We start from the raw sequence: 25310 nt of genomic DNA, 5'->3' as shown, positions 1-25310 counted from the left end.
TGGAAAGGATAACCAGCTATATATGTAATATATGTAATATATGCAATATATGTTTATTGAAACACCTAACTACCGGCCCTGTCACTGCATGTTACACAAGTTATAGAAGTTTCCTTGAAAGTTACCTACGTTTTTACAGAAGGTAAATAAATTGCATAAATGTAGGGGCTCAGCGATATTGGTGTGGGGCCCAATAACTAGCCGTTCCACTGTTGAAAAGTTCATGCTGTAAATAGATCCCAATATAAACAGTTGTTCAAATAAGTCAGTCATTGGGGGGCAGTGGAATTTAGCATTAAGTTATATAATTCATTGTTGGCAGTGGAGTTTGCCCCTGCCTGTCCCTGTCACACTTCTCTGCACTGTCTTACCTTGATACTCAAGTTACACAACAAGTAAGTTGTGTAAGGCAAGTCACAGCAGTTTGTGCTGAACTTATATACCTTTCTGAAATTTGCATAAGTTTCTCTGCACAGTCCCTTGTCGGAAGATTATTTCACCAGGCCGGGCACAGCAGTACCCTTATCTTGCACCCTGATGGCTGCCCCTGTACATAAGTCAGGTGGTATGATTGCCTGCACATAATAACTGATGTTCCAGTGAAGAAATCCAAGATGTTGGCCACAAAGTTCAATGCACCCAAAAATGTCTGCAGCCAGACATTTTGCAAAATTTTGGAATACAGCTGAGGGCACTCCATGTGGGCAGAAAATTACAAATTCTCTTTTCTAGCTCTAATTTTCAAATTTTCTTTTCTTTCTATTATTTACATCTGCATTGGCAAAATGCACAATTTTGGCTCCAAAGCCAATCCCCAGGTCACCAGAAAAGACAAAAGGCAAGTGTTATTTCCAGTGCTCCCTTGCACCCTGCATTCTGAGAGAAATGCTTATCAGATACATTCTTCTCAGAGTTGAAATACATAATTATATTAAATTATTAATAGTATTATTGTACCAAATTATTAATATTATTATTGTACCAAACATTAATGCTAATGTATTTGGAAAGTATTCAGAAAACACAAAATGCTAAATACTTTATTATACAGATTTACAGACTCGTATACAATACAGAATAAATCTTTTATAGACCCCATTCCTATACTGGGACCATTCAACACATAAAACTTGTATAGCTCCCATTCTTATACTGGGGGCTTGTCTTTCCATTTTCAAATTTAGAAGCTAAATTTCAGCAAAGGACATATAAACCTTCAAAACAAAAGTAAAATTGCTCAGAGTGTCCTTCTAACAATTGCAATTTACATGATTTTTTGTTTTCTTGATTTAAAGATATTAGCAATTTTTCCCCACTAATATGACATTGAAACATCAGCGCCATCTGCTAGTCTGTTCTTCTGACCAGCCTGACAGTAGAGTAATATTTTCAGTAGGAGTCTTCTGATGTTGCTTTGCTTATAAAAAAAAATGGAGAAACATCAGATTACTGTTTTCTAAGCAAAAGAGCATAATTAGAGTTTAGTCTTCTTCTGAAATTTTCTCCCACTGTCGGGCCAGACAGAGGAACTGACCAGCAGGTGGTGGTGTTGTTTCAATGTCATATTTGCAGTGACAACATTGTCAATATGTAAACTGCTAAAGTGCTCAAAAGATTATCCTGAGCAATTTTACATTCATTCATTCGGAGGTTAACCATTTAAGAGTTTCATTTCTCATAGCACATCAGTTAATACACATAGATGTTAATTCTTTTACACTGACATATTGTTATATAAGGAATTAAAACACCAATAGGCCCACTACTCAGTTTACAAAGTTGAAGGGTCTGTTTCTGGATTTAGTAATCGTTCATGTACAGCTCACCAATGGTTGTATTAACTCCTTGCAAATAGGTCACCTGTTCCAACTGGTCGGTGTGATTGATGTTAGATTCAGAATGCGGAATGGAATCTAGGGGTAATCTGAAGATTTTTAATTTGTGTATATGATTAAATCACATCTATATTATGACATGGTGAAAGGATGAATGTTTGCAGCCAGCTGTGTTTGGGCAAAGAGCAGCTTCATTAAAGTCTTGCATATATTCCTCACTTTATTGGTTAGAGCTAATGTCCTCTTTTGTTTTTGGGTATTTCTTTTGGGCAATGTTAATGAAGTCATCAACCGCATCCAAACAGATCAATCGATCCTGCATTACAAATAGAAATAGTTAACAGCCATACATATACAAGCCACCAGTAAAAGGTATGCAGAACGTCCGGAGTTACCATTATATAGAGATATCGCACTGGAAGGTCCCATCCAGCTGGGAAGATAGTGGTGCTATCAGACAGTTTCACAAGCAGTTCCATTGCTCTCTTCATGTTCTTTGGGTTGCTGATTGTGCTTTGCTTCGTTACAGACAGCAGTGATTCTGCCTCCTTTTGGAAGCCTTATGAAAGGAACAATAGAGAAGAATCACAGGATGGAAAAACACAATAAAGAGACAGAAAGCAAATAACAAGGTCCCTTGCAAAGTACAGCAACCGGGTTGAAAGGAGTAAAACCACTTGTCAAGTTTTGCTATTTGCAGACTATTTGCTTTGTAAGCTTATGGATAATTGTTTAATTGAAAATTAAAATAGTTTAATTTCTACATTCAGAAAGAAGTAGAAGAGACATCAAGGCACATTTAGTACAGAAAATGCCAACTGCCTCTGGCAGTAATAACACAAATGTACCCATGAAAGACTCTGTACCTAGCACCAAATTTCCAGTCACAGATGCAAGGTCTTGTAGAATGAGCTCTAAGGGGCCTCCTAAACATCTTCTGATGGTGACATGGCTTTCAGCCCAGCAAAGGGACCATGGAACCAGACTTTTGGTAAGTTAAGATTTAAAAATAAATGTCTTGGGAAACTAAATGTCATATTACATCAGTAGGAGACAATTGACCTTGGTATGCAGTACACCTGTACATTTTAATGCCTACGCTTCCAAGGCTTCACCAGCGTTTTTTGTGCAGGATGAGAGATGCGGATCTACAGTATATGCAGGTTGTTCTCATGCAGGTGGTTTCCATTGTTAAATTGTAAGTTAACTGAGAAAATAGCTTACCCAAATCTTCCAGAATTCGCCTCCATCGTGCTCTCACCTCACGCCTTGCTTGTCTTAGTGTGTAAATCTCATAGTTGAGTTTTTGCCATTCCTGCAAGGTAAGAAAACATGGGTAAAGTAAAAAAAAAAAAATGTACCCAACTATAATCTACAGTCATTTTACAATGGCCTAAACTATTAATTATATCTTTATGGCTGCATAAGACTGGCCAACACACTGGTTATAACTTTAATTCCTTAATTAGTTGGTTATCATTGGATCATTGGCTATTTATACCTGATGAAATGTGGGGTGGGGTTGCCTTGAGAAAGGAGTGGACCAAAACGTCACGTTAGCCGTTTATATGCTCACATAAATACAAAAAGTCCCGTGGTTATATATATATATATAGTATAAAGAGGATCAGCACTCACATCGTTGTAGGTGAAGAAAATAGTATTTATTCAATAGATTTACATCTTAATCCAACGTTTCAGTCCCGCCTGGGGACCGAAACGTCAGATTAAGATGTAAATCTATTGAATAAATACTATTTTCTTCACCTACAACGATGTGAGTGCTGATCCTCTTTATACTATATATGCAACTTTGATCGTGCACCACCTGTTATACACTGATCTGAGTGCTGGTGCTGTGGGATAATATATATATATATATATATATATATATATATATATATATATATATATATATATATATATATATATATATATATATATATATATATATATATATATATATATATATATATATATATATATATTATATAGTGAATAAAGTAAAATATTATTAAGATATAAATTACCGAGGAGTTTCATGACCATATAAAAACACGAGGCCGAAGGCCTCATATATCCTCATATTTTACAACTGGGGGTACTTTATTTATTATAATACACAAAATTTTGTGAGTCATGTGACAGAAATGACATCACTACTCACCGTTTATAACTGATGACATCACTACTCACCGTTTATAAGGATATAATTTACAGGATATTCATGGCTTTTGTGTATTATATATATTATATATATATATATATATATATATATATATATATATATATATATATATATATATATATATATATATACTAGACATTAACGGGGGAATGTAATAAAAATCGCTAACAGAAAAACTATTCGCAATGCGAAAAGTTATGCCTTTGCGCGAACAAATTTTGCTTTGTGCGAATTTAATATAGCTTTTGCGAGCCTGGAAACTGTTTAGCGACCACTTCCGACAGTGAAAGACCATTTGCGAATTTTATAGTTTGCGCCAATGCGCAGTCAATGTAATAAAACTTCTTACTGAAAAAGTCGTTATGTTTGCTCCAAAACATTACGACACCTTCAAGCACTTCTTATGAGTGCGCAATTACAATTCGCAATGCGCAATTAAAATTCGCAATGCAATAACAGTTTAAGGAACAATATTACATTGCGAGATGTGGATTTTTAGTCTTATTGGTGCGAATTGTTTTGCTCTTTGCGACTTTTATTACATTCCCCTGTAAGCCCGTTAAATTAACGGGCGCTAGAACATATGTAGTCAAACATTTATAAAAACAGAATTGTTCTAGGTCAGCGAACGGTAACGTATTTATGTTTTTCAGACTATCACCCACAATGGTAAAACATCCCACAGCTCGAGCTGCTCACGCTAGCGTAAATTCGCCAGAGACGGTCCGTGGGGCACATGCACAGTAGCGCAATCCAACGGACACAGGGACTGGACGCAGAGACACTTCAACTTTATTATATTGGCTTACTGATTCCCACACACAGATCTGATTGTACAGAGGAGTCACACACAGATCTGATTGTACAGAGGAGTCACACACAGATCTGATTGTACAGAGGAGTCACACACAGATCTGATTGTACAGAGGAGTCACACACAGATCTGATTGTACAGAGGAGTCACACACAGATCTGATTGTACAGAGGAGTCACACACAAGTGGATCACACAGGGAGCTGCTGGAGACTGGGAGTCACGTGGGTGAAGGAGACACATTGGGCCCAGGCCACTCACTGTCCTGTTGTTACTCACACGTGACACTAAAAATCTCCCAGGTAACCCCGTGTTTCTCATATCCCTCCTCTCAGACACACGGGCCACGGCTCATCAGCTGCTTTCCCTCCCCTCACTCCCAGCCTCTCACAGACCTCGTCCCCCACTCTCTCCCGACCCCGCTGACCCCAAGCTCTCTCCCCGCTCCCTGGTACCTTCCCGCTGCTGACAAAGCAAATCTCCACTGTCCTGCTCAGCACAAAAGGCGAACACGTCGCACATGGTGGCGGCCATGATGGGAGGGACGGTGACCCTGCCCCCGGCTCAGCTGATCTGCCGTGACCCCGCCTCCAGGCTCAGTTGAGATGGACCGTGACCCCGCCCCCCGGCTCAGCTGATCTGCCACTGCCTCTTCCTTCCCACAGAGCCCTCCTGTCTGTTACTTCTCTGGACTGTGACTGACGCCTCACACTTACCCTCCTACTTACCGTCCCGCCTGCTCCGCTGCTCCCGCCTACACACACAATAGCGGCTCTTGTGGACTCTCCTGCCAACCGGGGCTTTCTCTGAGGCACAAAGGAAAGTCAACCCATAATGGCTAATGGCTATTTACCGCTGTCCCACTTATGCCAGAGACGGTCCGTGGGGCACATGCGCAGTAGCGCAATCCCACGGACACAGGGACTGGACGCAGAGACACTTGAACTTTATTATATAGGATACACACACACACGCAACCAAAAAAATGCACTCCAAGGACTTGTTAGGATAAAAATAAAGTGGTTTATTTCAATGTTTCAGCTCCATCACTCGGGCCTGAGCTGAAACGTTGAAATAAATCACTTTATTTTTCATCAAACAAGTCCTTGGAGTGCAGTTTTTTAGTCCTTGGTCCTTGGAGTGCGTTTTTTTGGTAATGTATGTACACTGGTTTTGACCAGCACCCAGGCAGCTGCTTTTCATTGGTTGTGAGTACACCAGGTTGGACTAGATCAGTGTATGTATATATAGGCCCATAAATCTTTGGACAGAGACAACTTTTTTCTAATTTTGGTTCTGTACATTACCACAATGAATTATAAATGAAACAACTCAGATACAGGTGAACTGCAGACTTTAAGCTTTAATTCAGTGGGTTGAACAAAAAGACTGCATAAAAATGTGAATAACTAAAGCCTTTTTTTAACACAATCACTTCATTTCAGGGGCTCAAAAATAATAAGAAAATTAAAAAATTGAAAATAAAATGTTCATTTCTAATACTTGGTTGAAGACCCTTTGCTGGCAATGACAGCCTGAAGTCTTGAACTCAGGGACATCACCAAATTCTGGGTTTTCTCCTTTTTAATGCTCTGCCAGGCCTTTACTGCAGCGGCTTTCAGTTGCCGTTTGTTTTTGGGCCTTTCTGTCTGAAATTTTGTGAAATGCATGCTCAATTGGGTTCAGATCAGTTGACTGACTTGGCCATTCAAGAATATTCCACTTCTTTGCTTTGGCTGTATGTTTTGGTCATTATGAAATGCTTCCCAATCAATTTGACTGCATTTAGTTTAATTTGAGCAGACAGTATGTCTCTGAACACCTCAGAATTCATTCGGCTGCTTCTGTCCTGTGTCACATTATGGATAAACACTAGTGTCCCAGTGCCACTGGCAGCCATGCACCCATCACACTGCCTCCATGTTTTACAGATGATGTGATATACTTTTGATCATGAGCCGTTCCATGCCTTCTTTTCAACTGCATCTGAGTTGTTTAATTTAAAATTCATTGTGGTAATGTACTTTTATATATATATATATATATATATATATATATAAACAGCGAGGTTATGACCATTTTGTTCTATCTAGGTCGTTGTCTCAAGCACGTGAATATATAGAATGTGAGGGGACCCAGCCAAATAAAAATGATTCCACTGAACAAGATCGTTTCATTTTAACTTCCCGCTATACATCAGGCTCAACCACAATTAAATCCATTGTGGACAAACATTGGCCTATTATACAGAGTGATAAAAAGTTGTCCAAGTCCCTTACAGGGAGACCAATGTGGGGCTTTAAACGGGGCCCTAACCTAAGGGATCTATTAATGAAGACAGATCCAGTTAAGTGCTATGAATCAAATAATAGTGTTTTGAGTAAACTTAAAAAGGGCTGCTATAAATGTGCAGGGTGTACCACATGCAGAAACATGTCAGCAGGGAAAACCTTTCGCCACCCTCATTCAGGTAAAGAATTTCATATAAAACATCGAATCACTTGTACAACCACACATGTCATTTATATTATATCTTGCCCTTGCGGTTTGACCTATGTTGGTAAAACTCAGAACACTTTGAGAGAAAGAATGGGAAACCACAGGTCCTCTATCAAAAGAGCATTTGAGTTGGGTAACTCAGACCTTCCCCTATCTAAACACTTTCTGTTGAAAGGCCATAGATTGCCCACTTTGAGATTTATGGGCATTGATTTAGTGCCTGAACCAAGTAGGGGTGGTGACTGGGACCGAATGTTACTCCAAAAAGAAGTTTATTGGATAAAAACATTGGATACTGTGGCCCCAAGAGGATTAAATGAATACTGCTCTTTTTCTCCCTTTCTTGATAATAGATAGAAACAGCAGGCACCTAAAATTATTACGCAACTTAAGTCTTATGTCATAGCCTTTTTTAATAAGATATTTATTGCCACCGCGATTGGTTTTAACATTTATATGACATGCTTTATATGTTTTTTAACATTTTATTGGTTTTATAGGTAGCACTTCAAATTATTTATATAATAATGTGTATTTTGTATTTTCTTACAGAACAGAATTGTTCTAGGTCAGCGAACGGTAACGTATTTATGTTTTTCAGACTATCACCCACAATGGTAAAACATCCCACAGCTCGAGCTGCTCACGCTAGCGTAAATTCGCCAGAGACGGTCCGTGGGGCACATGCACAGTAGCGCAATCCAACGGACACAGGGACTGGACGCAGAGACACTTCAACTTTATTATATTGGCTTACTGATTCCCACACACAGATCTGATTGTACAGAGGAGTCACACACAGATCTGATTGTACAGAGGAGTCACACACAGATCTGATTGTACAGAGGAGTCACACACAGATCTGATTGTACAGAGGAGTCACACACAGATCTGATTGTACAGAGGAGTCACACACAGATCTGATTGTACAGAGGAGTCACACACAAGTGGATCACACAGGGAGCTGCTGGAGACTGGGAGTCACGTGGGTGAAGGAGACACATTGGGCCCAGGCCACTCACTGTCCTGTTGTTACTCACACGTGACACTAAAAATCTCCCAGGTAACCCCGTGTTTCTCATATCCCTCCTCTCAGACACACGGGCCACGGCTCATCAGCTGCTTTCCCTCCCCTCACTCCCAGCCTCTCACAGACCTCGTCCCCCACTCTCTCCCGACCCCGCTGACCCCAAGCTCTCTCCCCGCTCCCTGGTACCTTCCCGCTGCTGACAAAGCAAATCTCCACTGTCCTGCTCAGCACAAAAGGCGAACACGTCGCACATGGTGGCGGCCATGATGGGAGGGACGGTGACCCTGCCCCCGGCTCAGCTGATCTGCCGTGACCCCGCCTCCAGGCTCAGTTGAGATGGACCGTGACCCCGCCCCCCGGCTCAGCTGATCTGCCACTGCCTCTTCCTTCCCACAGAGCCCTCCTGTCTGTTACTTCTCTGGACTGTGACTGACGCCTCACACTTACCCTCCTACTTACCGTCCCGCCTGCTCCGCTGCTCCCGCCTACACACACAATAGCGGCTCTTGTGGACTCTCCTGCCAACCGGGGCTTTCTCTGAGGCACAAAGGAAAGTCAACCCATAATGGCTAATGGCTATTTACCGCTGTCCCACTTATGCCAGAGACGGTCCGTGGGGCACATGCGCAGTAGCGCAATCCCACGGACACAGGGACTGGACGCAGAGACACTTGAACTTTATTATATAGGATACACACACACACACAACCAAAAAAATGCACTCCAAGGACTTGTTAGGATAAAAATAAAGTGGTTTATTTCAATGTTTCAGCTCCATCACTCGGGCCTGAGCTGAAACGTTGAAATAAATCACTTTATTTTTCATCAAACAAGTCCTTGGAGTGCAGTTTTTTAGTCCTTGGTCCTTGGAGTGCGTTTTTTTGGTAATGTATGTACACTGGTTTTGACCAGCACCCAGGCAGCTGCTTTTCATTGGTTGTGAGTACACCAGGTTGGACTAGATCAGTGTATGTATATATAGGCCCATAAATCTTTGGACAGAGACAACTTTTTTCTAATTTTGGTTCTGTACATTACCACAATGAATTATAAATGAAACAACTCAGATACAGGTGAACTGCAGACTTTAAGCTTTAATTCAGTGGGTTGAACAAAAAGACTGCATAAAAATGTGAATAACTAAAGCCTTTTTTTAACACAATCACTTCATTTCAGGGGCTCAAAAATAATAAGAAAATTAAAAAATTGAAAATAAAATGTTCATTTCTAATACTTGGTTGAAGACCCTTTGCTGGCAATGACAGCCTGAAGTCTTGAACTCAGGGACATCACCAAATTCTGGGTTTTCTCCTTTTTAATGCTCTGCCAGGCCTTTACTGCAGCGGCTTTCAGTTGCCGTTTGTTTTTGGGCCTTTCTGTCTGAAATTTTGTGAAATGCATGCTCAATTGGGTTCAGATCAGTTGACTGACTTGGCCATTCAAGAATATTCCACTTCTTTGCTTTGGCTGTATGTTTTGGTCATTATGAAATGCTTCCCAATCAATTTGACTGCATTTAGTTTAATTTGAGCAGACAGTATGTCTCTGAACACCTCAGAATTCATTCGGCTGCTTCTGTCCTGTGTCACATTATGGATAAACACTAGTGTCCCAGTGCCACTGGCAGCCATGCACCCATCACACTGCCTCCATGTTTTACAGATGATGTGATATACTTTTGATCATGAGCCGTTCCATGCCTTCTTTTCAACTGCATCTGAGTTGTTTAATTTAAAATTCATTGTGGTAATGTACTTTTATATATATATATATATATATATATAAACAGCGAGGTTATGACCATTTTGTTCTATCTAGGTCGTTGTCTCAAGCACGTGAATATATAGAACGTGAGGGGACCCAGCCAAATAAAAATGATTCCACTGAACAAGATCGTTTCATTTTAACTTCCCGCTATACATCAGGCTCAACCACAATTAAATCCATTGTGGACAAACATTGGCCCTATTATACAGAGTGATAAAAAGTTGTCCAAGTCCCTTACAGGGAGACCAATGTGGGGCTTTAAACGGGGCCCTAACCTAAGGGATCTATTAATGAAGACAGATCCAGTTAAGTGCTATGAATCAAATAATAGTGTTTTGAGTAAACTTAAAAAGGGCTGCTATAAATGTGCAGGGTGTACCACATGCAGAAACATGTCAGCAGGGAAAACCTTTCGCCACCCTCATTCAGGTAAAGAATTTCATATAAAACATCGAATCACTTGTACAACCACACATGTCATTTATATTATATCTTGCCCTTGCGGTTTGACCTATGTTGGTAAAACTCAGAACACTTTGAGAGAAAGAATGGGAAACCACAGGTCCTCTATCAAAAGAGCATTTGAGTTGGGTAACTCAGACCTTCCCCTATCTAAACACTTTCTGTTGAAAGGCCATAGATTGCCCACTTTGAGATTTATGGGCATTGATTTAGTGCCTGAACCAAGTAGGGGTGGTGACTGGGACCGAATGTTACTCCAAAAAGAAGTTTATTGGATAAAAACATTGGATACTGTGGCCCCAAGAGGATTAAATGAATACTGCTCTTTTCTCCCTTTCTTGATAATAGATAGAAACAGCAGGCACCTAAAATTATTACGCAACTTAAGTCTTATGTCATAGCCTTTTTTAATAAGATATTTATTGCCACCGCGATTGGTTTTAACATTTATATGACATGCTTTATATGTTTTTTAACATTTTATTGGTTTTATAGGTAGCACTTCAAATTATTTATATAATAATGTGTATTTTGTATTTTCTTACAGCCCAAAAAAATTTTTGGAAATCACATGTCAGTTGATTGAAGGTTCACTTAATGATTATCACACACACCTGCAACAGGGGCGTGGTTTGGTGGTGGGTGTATGGTGGGTGAGTCTATAAATTATTTTCACTTGTCTGTTGATGCATCTTGATAAAGGTCCAAGGTGAGGGCCGAAACGTTGATTAAATAAAGGATTAACTTTTTCACAATAAACCCTGGTGTGCAGCAGCATTTTTCTTGAGTGAATATTGCATCCCTGTATTGCACCCAGGTATGTAACTCCTTATGTGTGTGCCCTAGCCTTCCGTTGCGCATATATATATATATATATATATATATATATATATATATATATATATATATATATATATATATATATATATATATATATATATATATATATATATATATATATATATTCAAAAATGTAAAGTGAACCCGCACTCCAGTTTCTTCAAAAGGTGCAAAAACTTTTATTATTGCAACATCACTGGTGCATCTAACGTTTCGACACCCATTGGGGTCTTTATTTATATATATATATATATATATATATATATATATATATATATATATATATATATATATATATATATATATATATATATATATATATATGTAATTAATTACCACTTCATCTGCATTTTTACCGCAGAAAAGAACAAAGCACTCCCATCACTATAAGTTATTACAGCTAACGAGCCGGTAAAAATGGTATTATACCACAATAGAAACCTGTCTCATTTCAGAGTCCTGTGACTCTTTCTTCTTCTGTCTGTATGCAGCATTTGGTATCTAATGAATGCAAAATCTTTGGCTAATCCTGGCTCAGTCTAACCTGCTCATACCCCAGTAATCCCTTGACTATCACACGACTGTAGCATGGGTTACTAGAGTACGCAGACGGCACCAGCTTGTACTTGTAATTAGAGTATGACTGCTGAACACCATGACATTTTGTTATCACATTTATTTCACTCGCTAGCTCTATGTACCAAACCTTAAGGGTAAGGACACACTGGACGATTTGTCGCCAACGTTTTTAAAAAGCAAATCGCGGCGACATATCGCTCGTTTTGTCTCTGAACAAAACCAAATGAAAGACGCCAGCTCCTGTGCCCACAGCGCGTTTGTGAATCGCCTGTAGCTCCAAAACGCAGACCCTTTTCCGAGCGATTTATCAGAAACAGCATGTACTTAGAAAAGCACTGAAATCTCCTAGACACGCACACACATACAGATAAGTAGCAGCAATTGTATTCAAATTACAATGCGAACGCAATGACGCAAGAACGTAAAGACGCCAGGTTACAGCGAGAAGCACAAACCGTTTCCGGTTTGGGTGGAGCACGTACCGCACAGAGTAATGGGATACAAATTGCTCTGTGCCAATAGTCGATGTGAATCGTCTGTTCAAAAAAGACGATCGTCTTGTCGCCGCGATTTACTTTTTTAAAACGTTGGCGACAAATCGTCCAGTGTGTCCTTACCCTAAAAGTTTTTGAATAAATCTCGAGACTTGTGAATTTGTGCAATACCATAAACATTAGGGAGTAAATTATGCTCTATATAATAGGTAGAAGGTATAGTTACAGTATATGGATATTATATTGCCCTTTCAAGAGAGAAATTATATCTTATAAATATTCTGCTCTGGTTTTACAATTGTTGTGGGTGTAGTGAAATATTTCGTACATGGCACTCTTTACTATTCACCTGAAGTGGTTTCCCAATAACACCAATGTACAACAAAAAACTTCCTGTGGTTATATAATATGGACTTTACTCCATTATGCACATTAGTCATTGTTAGGTACATATTATGGCAGCAAAAGTTAATGCAAAGACCTGACTAACTAAGTTGACCCACATGGTCAATCTATATCTTGCAAAAAATTTGCATTAAATCCCCTGAGCATATGCCAAGGAATTAATGCTCAGGTTAGATTTAGGGACCAAAGGTGCATTATAAATGCAACAAGAAATTTGGGCTCATTTACTTTTCACTGGGGCACAAGTGCTAGAGTACACTCTTTAGTGCTCATCTGACAAGCACATGTAACTCAGAGAATGATGCACAGATTTTCAGACTGTTGCATTAGGAGGCAGGGCCGGAACTAGGGGTAAGCAAAAGAGGCACATGCCTATGAGACAACGATGTTAGGGTGCCAAGCAAGTACCGCTTCAATCTTCCTACCCCTACTCTGGGCCCTTGTGCCCCCACATCAGAGGTACATGTCCCTGGTAACCCCTGCATGTACCTGTGCGCTACCCCTGCACCATGACAGCGCATATGCACGATCATTCCCTGTGGGAGCAGGGGTGGATCAGGTTGGATCACCTTTGGGGCAGGTCTCCGTAATATGCAGGGAGTAAAGGCAGTGTGCAAAGTGTGAAAAATGGGCACTTGAACGTCATAAATGACCCCTATTATGTGGGTAAACAGTTTTTTACAATGTTCTTACAAGAGTAGCAAGACTGAATACTGATTAAAGGGGAGAAAAATGACTTTAGCACTCCCTGCAATGACTTAAAGAAAAACACCTGAGTGTCAGTAACTGCCAATACTAATCTGTACTATAATGAAAAACTAAAAAAAAAATGTAGTGAACATTTCAGCTCCATTAATAAGATCATTGAACAACGACATCTTTAAACATACCAAATGGCCAATGATGCACTGAATGAACTCTGATCTCCAAGCTTGCATCTAAGTCACCAATTGAATGAATGAAGCACCTACCAATGTATTTCTTTGCATGTGCTTCATCCACTCAGTTTGTGACTCAAAATTCAAGAGTGTTTTTTCAATGAAACTAGTAGATTATATAAGCACAACAAAGGGGCGAATGTGTGCCAAAGAAAACTTTAGTTTTAGCTTTTCGGTTCTGCAAGCTCTCACCTCAGAATCCTTCTCCAGCTGATTCCTTGTCTGGATCCAACTGTGCAGCATTCGATCATCCACAGCCTCGGTGTGAGACAAGTCATGGGGGGAACTCCACAGGTTTCTCTCATCATCATCAATTACAGTATAGGTTTTATACTGATTATTATTACCACTGAAAGATGTTGAACCAGCAAAATAAGAGTTAAACCAAGTCACTAATCTAATATCTAAACAAGCTTGCACTTGCGCTTGCTACTACTAATTTAATATATTTTAGACAATAGGCATCCCTATACTTAAAGACTGGGCAAACAGGCAAAACTGGAACTCTCACTGACTTACTGTGTAGATAGATATAGATTAAAATATTAAAGGAGTGGTTCACTTTTAGTATGTTAAAGAGCAGCCAATTCTAAGCAACTTTTCTATTGGTCGTTTTTTTTTTTAACTCACAAACCACAAATAATGAAAACCAACTGCAAATTCTCTCATAACATCACTCTCTACATCATACTAAAGTCAACTTAAAGGTGAACAACCCCTTTAAAGTAGTCAAACACAGTTTGTTCACCTTCGTATAATTAGGGTTACTCCCATTTGTTGTGGGAAAACTGCGAGAGACAATGTTTCAAAACTTGCCTATTCTTAATCAAAAGGCGGAAGAGAAATTGAGAGAATTAAGTGATTCCCCTTATTAAATCGTGTGTAACCTCTTCAAAATAATGCAGATCTTCCCACGAACAACATAATTAATCCTAAAATAAATCAATATAAGCAGACTTTTTGTTTCTTCTAGTTTTGCTTTCATTACATTATACTATGTTGATAAACTATTTAATTTACTTAATATTAAAGGAGCAGGAAAGGCTTGCAGGCTGCAGCACTTAGGTGACAAATGTTAGGCACCCCCAAGTGATTGTATTGACTTACCTGAAACCCCGGGCCAGTGCTCCTATCAGCAGAAAACTGCACCAGCCTGGGATTATACCAGTGAGCACCACGGAGCAATCCTCTTCAGTCTTCTTCTGTTTTCAAATTTCCCAGTCCAAACGCATGCGCAGTTTAATGAAATAGCCGACTTTTTAGTTAAAGTTTGGCTTTTCATTCAACTGCACATGCACAGATGCACGAAGAAGGAGGAAGACAGAAGAGGATCACTCCATGGTGCTCACTGGTATAACCTCGGGCCGGTGCAGTTTTCTGCTGATAGGAGCACCGGCCCGAGGTTTCAGTTAAGTCAATACAATCACTTGAGGGTGCCCCAAGTGCTGCAAGCCTTTCCTTCTCCTTTAACCACACAATAAATACAAAAGGCAGATGCTATAATCTAGCATAACTATGATGGGCTCCTTATATAAACATTTTAAAGTAGGCCCAGTGCAGGGATGAGTAGAAAGACTATACAGTAAATCCAATTATGTACTCCAAGATATTAATTCATGTGAGGGCACTAGGAGAGTCATTTTAAATTTTGCATCCCCTACTAATAGTCCTATGATGACTTTTGAGGTGTTTTTCCAAATGAAGACAATATGCTTAAAGGAGAAGTAAACCCTAAAAATGAATATGGCTAAAAATGCCATTTATTATATACTGAACTTATTGCACCAGCGTTAAGTTTCAGCTTCTCAATAGCAGCAATGATCCAGGACTTCAAACCTGTCATAGGGGGTCACCATCTTGGAAAGTGTCTGCGACACTCACATACTCAGTGGGCTCTGAGCAGCTGTTGAGAAGCTAAGCTTAGGGGTCGTCGCAAATTATCAAGCAGAAAATTAGGTTTTTCTGTAATATAAGCTGATGTTACAGGGCTGATTATTAAATTCTGATGCTAATTGCACTGGTTTCTGTGCTGCCATGTAGTAATTATCTGTATTTATTACTAATCAGCCTTATATTGTGACATTTATATTCTATGTGTACTGTATATTGTGAGTGGGTCCCTAAGCTCAGTAAGTGACAGCAGCACAGATCATGTGCAGTGAATCAGCCGAAGCCCAAAACACAATATACAGCATTTCAACCCTACTTTTTTAGTTAAGCTTTAGTTTTCCTTTAAGAACAATGATTGCCAATGCAAAACTACCAGTACTACAGAATACTAAGCATAGGGCTTGAGACTATGTTACATTTGATCTCCAAGTGGAGAAGCACAGTTCTCTTTTTCCTCACCTCTGTTGCATTATCTATATATCCAAGACTGTTTCTGATTTTATCAAAGGGAATTTATATAATGCTGCTCGCAAACGACCCATGCAGGTCAAGTTCTTTAGCTGAAGATGCTGAAATACTGTGATATAAATTAAAGAAATTGTCAGCATCTCTCAACACAATGCTAATTGGAGCCCAAGTGACTGGGACAAACACAACAGGAGCAACAAAGTGGCAAAGCTAGCAGGAAGACGTGTGGTGAGAGGGTCATGGGAAAGGTCAGAACACAAGGCCTTTCTAAGAAGAGTTGGGGCAAAATCCACATTTCGATGGAATCTTTGCTATGGGATCAAGGTGCCATGTGAGAACTGCTTAAAGTGAGCAGCATTATATGCTTAATGAACAAGACCTTTCCAACAGGACTGTGTTTTAATACTTTTCATCTACAGTTTTGGAAGCAAGGGCAGACTCACAATTATTTTTTATATATGGGTGTTATAACAATTATTTGCTGCTATTTATATAGGGTCCACATGTTTTACACAGAATGTTTATTAAATCAAACCAGAGGGGCAAAAGGGGCAGTTATATTTTTTCCCCCCCCAGATTATGCCCTGGCCACAACAATCAAACCAAGGACCTCATCATTGTGAGGCAACATTGCTAATCCCTGTGTCAAAGATATATTTTTAAAGTTGATCTGTTTTAGACCACTGTCCTACATTCTTTTGTCTGAGGACCATTGTGTTGCATTTAAACAAACAGCAAAAAGGCTCTGAATGTGGAGGGCTATACTGAAATTGTTGCTGCATATTTAGAATCAGAATCAAGGCAATTTTGTTTGATATTACTTCATTTGCTGGGTTAAAGGGGAAGGAAAGTCTTTTTGCAAATGTCAGGCACCCCCGAGTGATTGTATTGACTTACCTGAAACCCCGGCCCGGTGCTCCTATCAGCAGAAAACTGTACTGGCCCAGGGTTATACCAGTGAGCACCACAGAGCGATCCTCTTCCGGCTTCTTTTCTCTTTCCGGGGCAGACACATGAGAAGTAGAACCAAATAGCTGACTTTTTAGCTAAAGTTTGGCTTTTTGCTCTACTGTGCACGCACAGCTGCGAGAAGAAAGAAGCAGATGGAAGAGGAACGCTCCATGGTGCTCGCTGGAATAACCCCACGGGGTTTCAAGTAAGTCAATACAATCACTTGGGGGTGCCTAACATTTGACACCCCCAAGTGCAAGAACACTTTCCTTCTCCTTCAAAGAGATGAATTTGTCAGTCTGCTGCGAGTGCTTGTGTGTATTCTGCAGCCACACTTTGGTTGCAATGGAGCACATATAACTGCATATAGCTAAACTTCTACAAATCATCAAGCAGAAAATGAGGCTTGCCTGTCATAGAAGATACAAGGTTGTTTATTTAATTCTTATGCAATATGGACTGGTTCTGGAGAAGCCTTGTAATGAGAATCTGAATTTCTAATTAGCCTGCAACTATTATGTTCAATGTCAATGTTCCTTAATTTAACCAGTAACCTTTTGTATGATATGGTGTCAGATGCTTCAGTAAAGTCTAAATAGATCACATCCATTGTCACCTCAGTGTCTGGGTTCTTTCTCATCTCCTCATAGAAGGCAATTAAAGAGGATTATAGATTGAGGAAACAGGTTGTCCTATGAGTTTCTTATCTTGGATTTGTTAGGAGCCCTATGAGTTTCTTATCTTGGATTTGTTAGGAGTGTCTGTGAAACTCACATGCTCAGTGGACTTTGAGCAACTGTTGATAAACTAAGCTTATGGGTCAAATTATCAAGTAAAAAATCAGGTTTGGCTGTCAAAAAAAGCTGATGCTACAGGGCTAAGTATTCCATTCTGATGCTAACTGCGTTGGTTTCTGAGCTGCCATGTACTACTAATCTAAATTATTTACTAATCGGCCTTAAGTTGTAACATTTAAGTAAATTCAGTATATTGTGTGAATAGTCCCTATGCTAACTGACTGCAGCGTAATGGGGAGCTACTGGGGCATCTTTGGAGGCACAGATTGTTACTACAAAAGGTTTGGAAATCACAGAGCTAAGCTTGTTTAGTACCCTGGGATGAATACCATCTAGTCACGGACCTTTGTTTACCTTTACGCGTTGCTGTCTCTTTTAGTCACTCTTTCTAGTCACGCACCCATCAATAGTTATAATATCAGAACTGGGATCTATTAAAAAGTAAGCCTTCATAATCTGGTTTCTCAGTTGTATAGACAGATGAAAAAAATAACAGTTGAAAATTGACACTTTTACCCTGCTCTCATCAACCAATTAACCTCCTTTACTTGACCTCCAATAAACAAACTGCCAAAATGAATGGTAACGATAGTTTTTACTCTGGCGTAAGTAATGCCATTTATCACAAGCTTTATTAGGGGTATTCTATCTCCTTAAGTAAATAGGTGTTAATTGTACAAAAATTGCAGCATTGGTCGACAATGTGTCCTTGTTTTCCTGTTCCAGGAATTTCAATAACACCAACTCCTGAGCACCAGGACAAGCCAGCAGTCAAATAACTACACTGTGACATGTCAGCAGGAACTAACCCATTGCTGTTACTCTACAAATATGATCTTTTAAGCATTCCTACTGTAGGTAACAAAGTGTAAATTGTTGCACTATATAAATTAGCAGGAATACAGAACTATAAAAAAAGGGGTAGATATAAAATATGTATGAGGTGACATATATAACAATTTATATTTAATATAATGAACCTTACCTATTCAATACAATCCTTAATGCTATATTTTAGATATGTAATAAAATCTACGCACTTTAGCAAGGGCTTTTTTACATGCATTCATATACATACATAAATATGACCTTCTTCAGTGTTGGTCCTTGAGCAATTTCTTTATTTTAGTGCAATTCCTGAGAGTGCTTTTGTTATTTATATTTACACGGACACCCAAGTACATGATTTTAGAAAAGGGCCCAGCCACAAGCAGCACAGAGACCTGCATAGAGGTCTTCCATGGCTGTGCTATGACTAAACTCAGGGAAAGAACAGATGGACACAAAAAATAAGATAAGTAAGATGGAAGCATACTAAAACTCTAGCAAATATTCCTGTTTAGACATGTTAGGATGGTGTAGTTCATTTTCCAATATTTTTTTGGTCTCCAGGTAGTGTTTGAACTTTAATAGTAGTTGCCTAAAAGCAGATGCTTTGTATATGTGCTGATCATTGCTACATACAGAAAAAAAATCATTTTGGAAAAAAAATGGGAAAAAACCAAACTAGCCTGCACATTTGCTGCATTTCCCACTCCTATATCTCTTGGTGCCTGCTGTTCTGAGTCCTTATTACACTGGATCACTACACATTCATACAGGACAAAATTTCATACTCCATTGCCAAATATACCAAAATCATATGTGTTTATTTTTGCCTACAGAAAATGAATCAATCGCCTACTGAACTCACTAAGTGACATAAAACATCCTAGAAACTATTACAGGTGGTTTATTCTGAGTGTGTTTCAGTAAAGTACTAGTCAGAGCATGTTTAGTCCTGCACTGCCAGATACTGAAATGCTTAATAACTTTTAATTGTATTTCTCTGCTTAGAGTCCACCCTTCTACCTGTTGAGCCGGCTGTGGAAACAACTGTATACGACTGTATTCATAACAATTCACAACATTTTAGGTCAAATCATGAGGTCAGTTTTGTAACTTACCTGACTAATGGCTGCTTTTCATTTTTGGGGTATTCTAGGCATCCTGGCCTCAGGCAGCAGAAGGCACATAACCAGTCCTTTAAACACATGGATTCTGGTAGGAGAGAAAATAAATCTGTGCTGTAGCGAAGCGATTTCCATACAACGTGACCTCACAGCAATCAAGAATTCCTTTTTACTCAACCCACTCAAGACAAGTAAACACAATGGAAAGCCCAGAACTGCAGCGCTCAAGGCACGGATTAGACATTCCATTCTCAGATGAGAGCTGTTCAATTTAAACATTTCAGTTTGGGGAGGTGACTTGAGTTTTCCCACAACACCACAATCAGATCACCGGGTTTGTAGAGCAACATTTACTAATCCTCAGTCCTGACCTGAAATTATTTTAATCCTTTAGCAGGTGTACCATGCCCACAAGCAGTTATTTCAGAGAGAAAATTAAAGCAAACATACATAGCTATTGTGTAAAAGTGCATATGTACTATTTCAAATATGCAGTCATTGGCAAAATGGATGCATGGGTTCCTCAGTTACGGACAGATTCTGCCAATTAATTTGATGGCCAAACATACAGGTCTGTTTGTCAGCTTTGAGTCACATGGACAGATCTGTATATTTATCACCAAAATTGGCCATATTGCTATCATTTAGCTGCCAGCTTAAAGTGCAAAACAGCGTTTGGGCTTTTTTTTCTTTTGGAAAGCAATTACCCACTGTCTGCCCATATGAGAATGGACATTGCTTGAAGTTTCAGTTTCTTCCCACCCACTGTATTAGCAAAATAAGGGTGTGGCCTGGGAGTAGCAGTGGATCATGCTTATACTTTACAGGAGATATTAAAGTCACCTTTTGCATTGCCATGTATTTTTAACATTCGCAGAAGCAGATTGGCATTTATAATTTCTCTTTAAAATCCACTTTAAATGCAGGATTGTGGCCAAGCTGCAATAGGATTTTAAGCCCAGTTTCAACCTTTGTACAAACCTAGAAAAATGATAAATATCATCCTTCTCACATGCTCTTCCTTACTCTTCTCTCTGTAATAATCCAACATTGCAAGGTCTCCTTCATTTTACTGGCTAAAGACATTAGGAACTTGTAGTTTTAAATATCAAAGCCAATTTACATCACAGTCACAAAGGCCTGGGCTGGCAAATTATTAGGTTCCAATACTTTGGTGGCCCATTGGTGCACTTTTGATAGCCCACAGCTCCACTGGAACTGAAAAATATGTAGATTTGCTTGACTTGTCTATCAATAATTACTGGTATAGTCTGCTAAAATGTAGACTCAAGAAAATTTGCATAATTGACTAATTATTATATTAAAAGTATTTATAATATTGCAACGTATACAGGTATAGGACCGCTCCGAATTACAAGAAGGCCACCTCCCATAGACTTCATTATAATCAAATAATTCAAATTTTTAAAATATTTTCTCTGTAATAATAAAACAGTACCTTGTACTTGATTATTTAATGTTTAAATGATTTTTAGAAGACTTAAGGTGTGGAGATCCAAATCACAGAAAGATCACTTATCGAGAAAAGCTTAGGTCCCAAGCATTCTGAATAAAAGGTCACATACCTGTACCGCAGTGATTTACAATAGAAAGAGGGCATATACCAAGAAATGCAGATTAGTATAAAGGTAAATGGGGGCCATTTGTGAGAGTATAGAATCTTAAAGGGGTGGTTCACCTTTAACATAACTTTTAGTATGTTATATAATGGCTAATTCTAAGCAACTTTTCCATTGGTTTTAATTATTTATTTCATATAGTTTTATAATTATTTGCTTTTTTCTTCTGACTCTTTTCCGCTTCCAAATGGGCGTCACTGACCCCATCTAAAAAACAAATGCTCTGAAAGGTTACAAATATATTGTTATTACTACTTTTTTTTTTTTTTTTTTTTTTTTTTGTAACCTAAAATTTTTATTGTTTTCCTCAGTACAGTACAAGTAAAGTAATCGATACATTATGTTGCTTGTCTTCGTACAACAGTCACAGCAGTTATTAAAACAATACAGCCGGAGACTATTATCACAATACTGTAACAGTAATGAGAGAAAAGATAGGAAAGAACCATAAAGAGATCAAAGGAAAAAGAAAAAAGAAGAGAAAAGGAAAGGAAACAAAACAAAATAAAATAAAATAAAATAAAATATGGAGACCAGTAATGGAATAACCATGCCCAGTGGAAAAAACCCAAGAGCGGGGAAACTAGGTCACATCAGCTATTGTGGTTTTGTAGTACTCCCAGTTCCCCCAGACATCATTGTGTTGTTGCAGGGTATCGGTTATCCGAGCTGTCATTTCCTCGAACTTCCTATTTATATCGAGTCTGGAGATGACCTCCTGAATCGTAGGGACCGTTGGCGATTTCCATTTGGAAGTAATAGCCAACCGTGCTACAGTGGCTACTTGGTTGATCCATTTTTGGACCGCATTCGACAATTTCGGAACTGGGAGTGCTAACAATAAATTGGGCATCTCAATAGTAATGGGAGTTCTCATGACCGAGGATATTAACCCGGAAACCGCCACCCAAAATTCAGACAGTTTCGGGCAAGTCCACATAATATGGTGAAGTGTGCCCCTAAATTGACAATCTCTCCAGCACATAGGACTGGATTGTGGATAGATTCTGGAGAGTCTGTCAGGTGTAAGATACCACTTCATCATAGTCTTGTATACACTCTCTTTTTTTTGAGTGCAAACTACTATTTTACGTGCATTCTCCCAAATTTTACCCCATTGATTCAGGGACAGTTCCCTATCCCATTCAGATTCCCAGTACCGCATATAAGAATGTTTGGGAAAAGGGTCCTCCGGCAGCATATTCATTAATCCGTATAATTGAGAGATGAGACCTTTACAGGGGAAATCCCCCCCTAACACCCTCTCAAATGGGGTCAACTGAAGGTTTGGTGTCTGCCCAAGTAGCGTCGTTATGTAATGTTTAACTTGCAGATAGGCCATCGTTTTATCTAGGCCCCAGTTACATCTCGATTGAAGTTCGTCATACGTATACAGTTTTTTCCCCACAGGGCTAAAAAAATCTTTAACTCTAATTAGAGAATAAGAATTCCAATCTTTATGGAAAGCTTTACGTTGTCCCGGGGGAAAATCCGGATTAGCGGAAAGTATAGTTAAAATAGAAGGGAATTTACAAATCCGATATAGTTTAAGACAACGTCTCCAAATAAATTGAGTGAATTGTATTGGTTTCGGCGCCATGGCCGGTATTTGTAGTTTAGGCTTAGTGCTCAAAATCAGATTACTGATATGGAAAGGAGCCAACCATTCAGATTCTAGCGTGGCCCACCTAGTGGGAGGATTCGGTTGCAGCCAAGCTAGCGTTTGGCGTAAATGAGATGCCTCATAATATTTCCGAATGTTCGGCACTGCTAGGCCCCCCTGGTTTCTTCCCGCTAACAGCACGGAGCGAGGTAATCTAGCCTTAGTGGATCCCCAGATATAACTAAATATCGTTTTTTGAATCTGGTCTAGAGTGGAAGAGGGGATTTGAACTGGAATAGTTTCAAAGAGATACAGCAGTTTGGGAAGAACAGACATCTTAACCGCAGTTATACGGCCCAACCATGAGATGTTATATTGTTTCCAATCTGACATATCTGACGTGATCTGTTTCACTACAGGGTAAAATTTGTTCGGTAAAGTTGATGATAGTGCGGAGTTAGTTTAATTCCCAGATATTGTATGTGAGAAGTCTGCCATTTATAATGAAAATCGGCTTGCAGGGCTGTTTTAGAAGACCCTTCTAAGTGAAAGGAGAGGGCCTCAGACTTTGCCCAATTAATTTTATATCCAGCCACTGTACTATAAAGTCGTAGAAGACCATGTAAGTTGGGCAGGGAAATAAAAGGGTTACTAAGAGTCAACAAAATGTCGTCTGCGAAAAGTGAAATTTTATATTCCTCCCTGCCAACGGTTATACCTGAAATATCTGGGTGTGCTCTAATTTTAGCAGCTAAAGGCTCTATGCTGAGAGCGTAGAGCAGGGGAGAAAGAGGGCAGCCCTGTCTCATACCATTTCTAATGTGTATTGGGGTTCCACCATCTCCATTCATCTTCAAGTAGGCTGACGGGGTCGTATATAATAATTTGATAGCTTGTAGGAAGGGGCCCTGAAAACCCATATGCTGAAGTAGTTGAGTCATATAGGTCCAGTCTAACCGGTCGAAGGCTTTCTCAGCGTCTAGGCTCAACAGCACTGAGGGGGTACCTTTTGATTGAATCATGTCAATAAGATCTATTGCCCTACGAGTGTTATCTCCTGCCTGCCGTCCTGTAATGAAGGTTATTACTACTTTTTATTACTCATCTTTCTATTTAGGCCCTCTCCTACTCATATTTCAGTCTTTTATTCAAATCAATGCATGGTTGCTAGGGGTATTTGGGCCATAGCAACCAGATTGCTTAAAGTGCAAATTGAAAAGCTGCTGAATAGAAATCTAAATAACTCGAAAACCGCAAATAATAAAAAATGAAAACCAATTGCAGATTGTCTCAGAATATCCCTCTCTGCGACCTACTAAAAGTTATCTCAAAGGTGAACCACCCGTTTAAGAGGAAAAATTGGGGTTTGGATTTCTCAGCCTGCTTCCAGGTTTGGTTTGATTCCATTTGAAGTGGCAGTCATGGATGTGCACATACTGCATTTCTTAGTGCCGAGGTTAGCTTGAATTAAACTTAACCAATGTACATGCCACATACATTGCCTTTCCATGTAAGACCTTTTCAAAAATGCCTGAAATAGCAACATTCTTTCCTGTAATATGCATAAGGGCAATGGTGCATGGGCCATTTCTGAGTGACTTGCTGTCCAGAGATTTGTTACTCCATGGGTGCAGTAGAAAATATTGAAAATTTCCTCTCATTTAAAGGGGTGGTTCACCTTTAAAAATACTTTTAGTGTGTTGTGGAATGGTAATTCCTAAGCAACTTTTTAATTGGTATTTTTGAATTATTTGCCTTCTTCTTCTGACTCATTCTAGCTTTTAAATGACCCCAATCTAAAAATAAATTGTGGTGTTTATACAAGAGTTATACTGTGTATACATAGTACTTTCTATACTACTTAAAAGGATTTAGAGTTCAAGCTACTGTTGAAGTGTAATGGTTGCATGAACCTGCTAATAAAGCACTGTTATACTCTACTCATCCTCGGCTACCAAAACATAACATATTGGCGACAAGATGTCTCTTCTACCGATGCAGCTTTCCTTCCGAACCCTGATGAGCCTACCATACATTTTACTGCTTGGATCCGTATGTTTGAAAATTACATTATTGCTGCTGGCCAAGGGGAGATTTCTGCTGCTAGAAAGCATGCTTACATATTTACTGCCTGGGAGCAGAGGGAGAGCGTATATTCT

The 25310-nt window shown here is 39.2% G+C and overlaps 1 protein-coding gene across 4 annotated transcripts in view; it reads right to left on the bottom strand.

Annotated features, from left to right (window-relative positions):
• Window positions 1-1026: 1026 nt before the first annotated feature.
• Window positions 1027-25310, bottom strand: part of mreg.L (melanoregulin L homeolog) — a 32805-nt gene continuing 8521 nt past the window's right edge. For 2 of the 4 annotated variants that reach the window (XM_041575763.1, XM_041575762.1), the window contains 5 exons: window positions 19903-19996; window positions 14043-14199; window positions 3060-3150; window positions 2231-2394; window positions 1027-2151 (listed from right to left, as the gene is read on the bottom strand). In XM_041575763.1, coding sequence (XP_041431697.1) covers window positions 2056-2151; window positions 2231-2394; window positions 3060-3150; window positions 14043-14199; window positions 19903-19996 — 602 coding nt within the window. In that variant the 3' untranslated portion in view covers window positions 1027-2055. 4 annotated transcript variants of the gene reach the window in all.

This window comes from Xenopus laevis, chromosome 9_10L, assembly GCF_017654675.1.
Source record: "Xenopus laevis strain J_2021 chromosome 9_10L, Xenopus_laevis_v10.1, whole genome shotgun sequence".
In the NCBI taxonomy this organism is placed as follows: domain Eukaryota; kingdom Metazoa; phylum Chordata; class Amphibia; order Anura; family Pipidae; genus Xenopus; species Xenopus laevis.
This window is presented reverse-complemented; position numbering and strand designations above follow the sequence as displayed.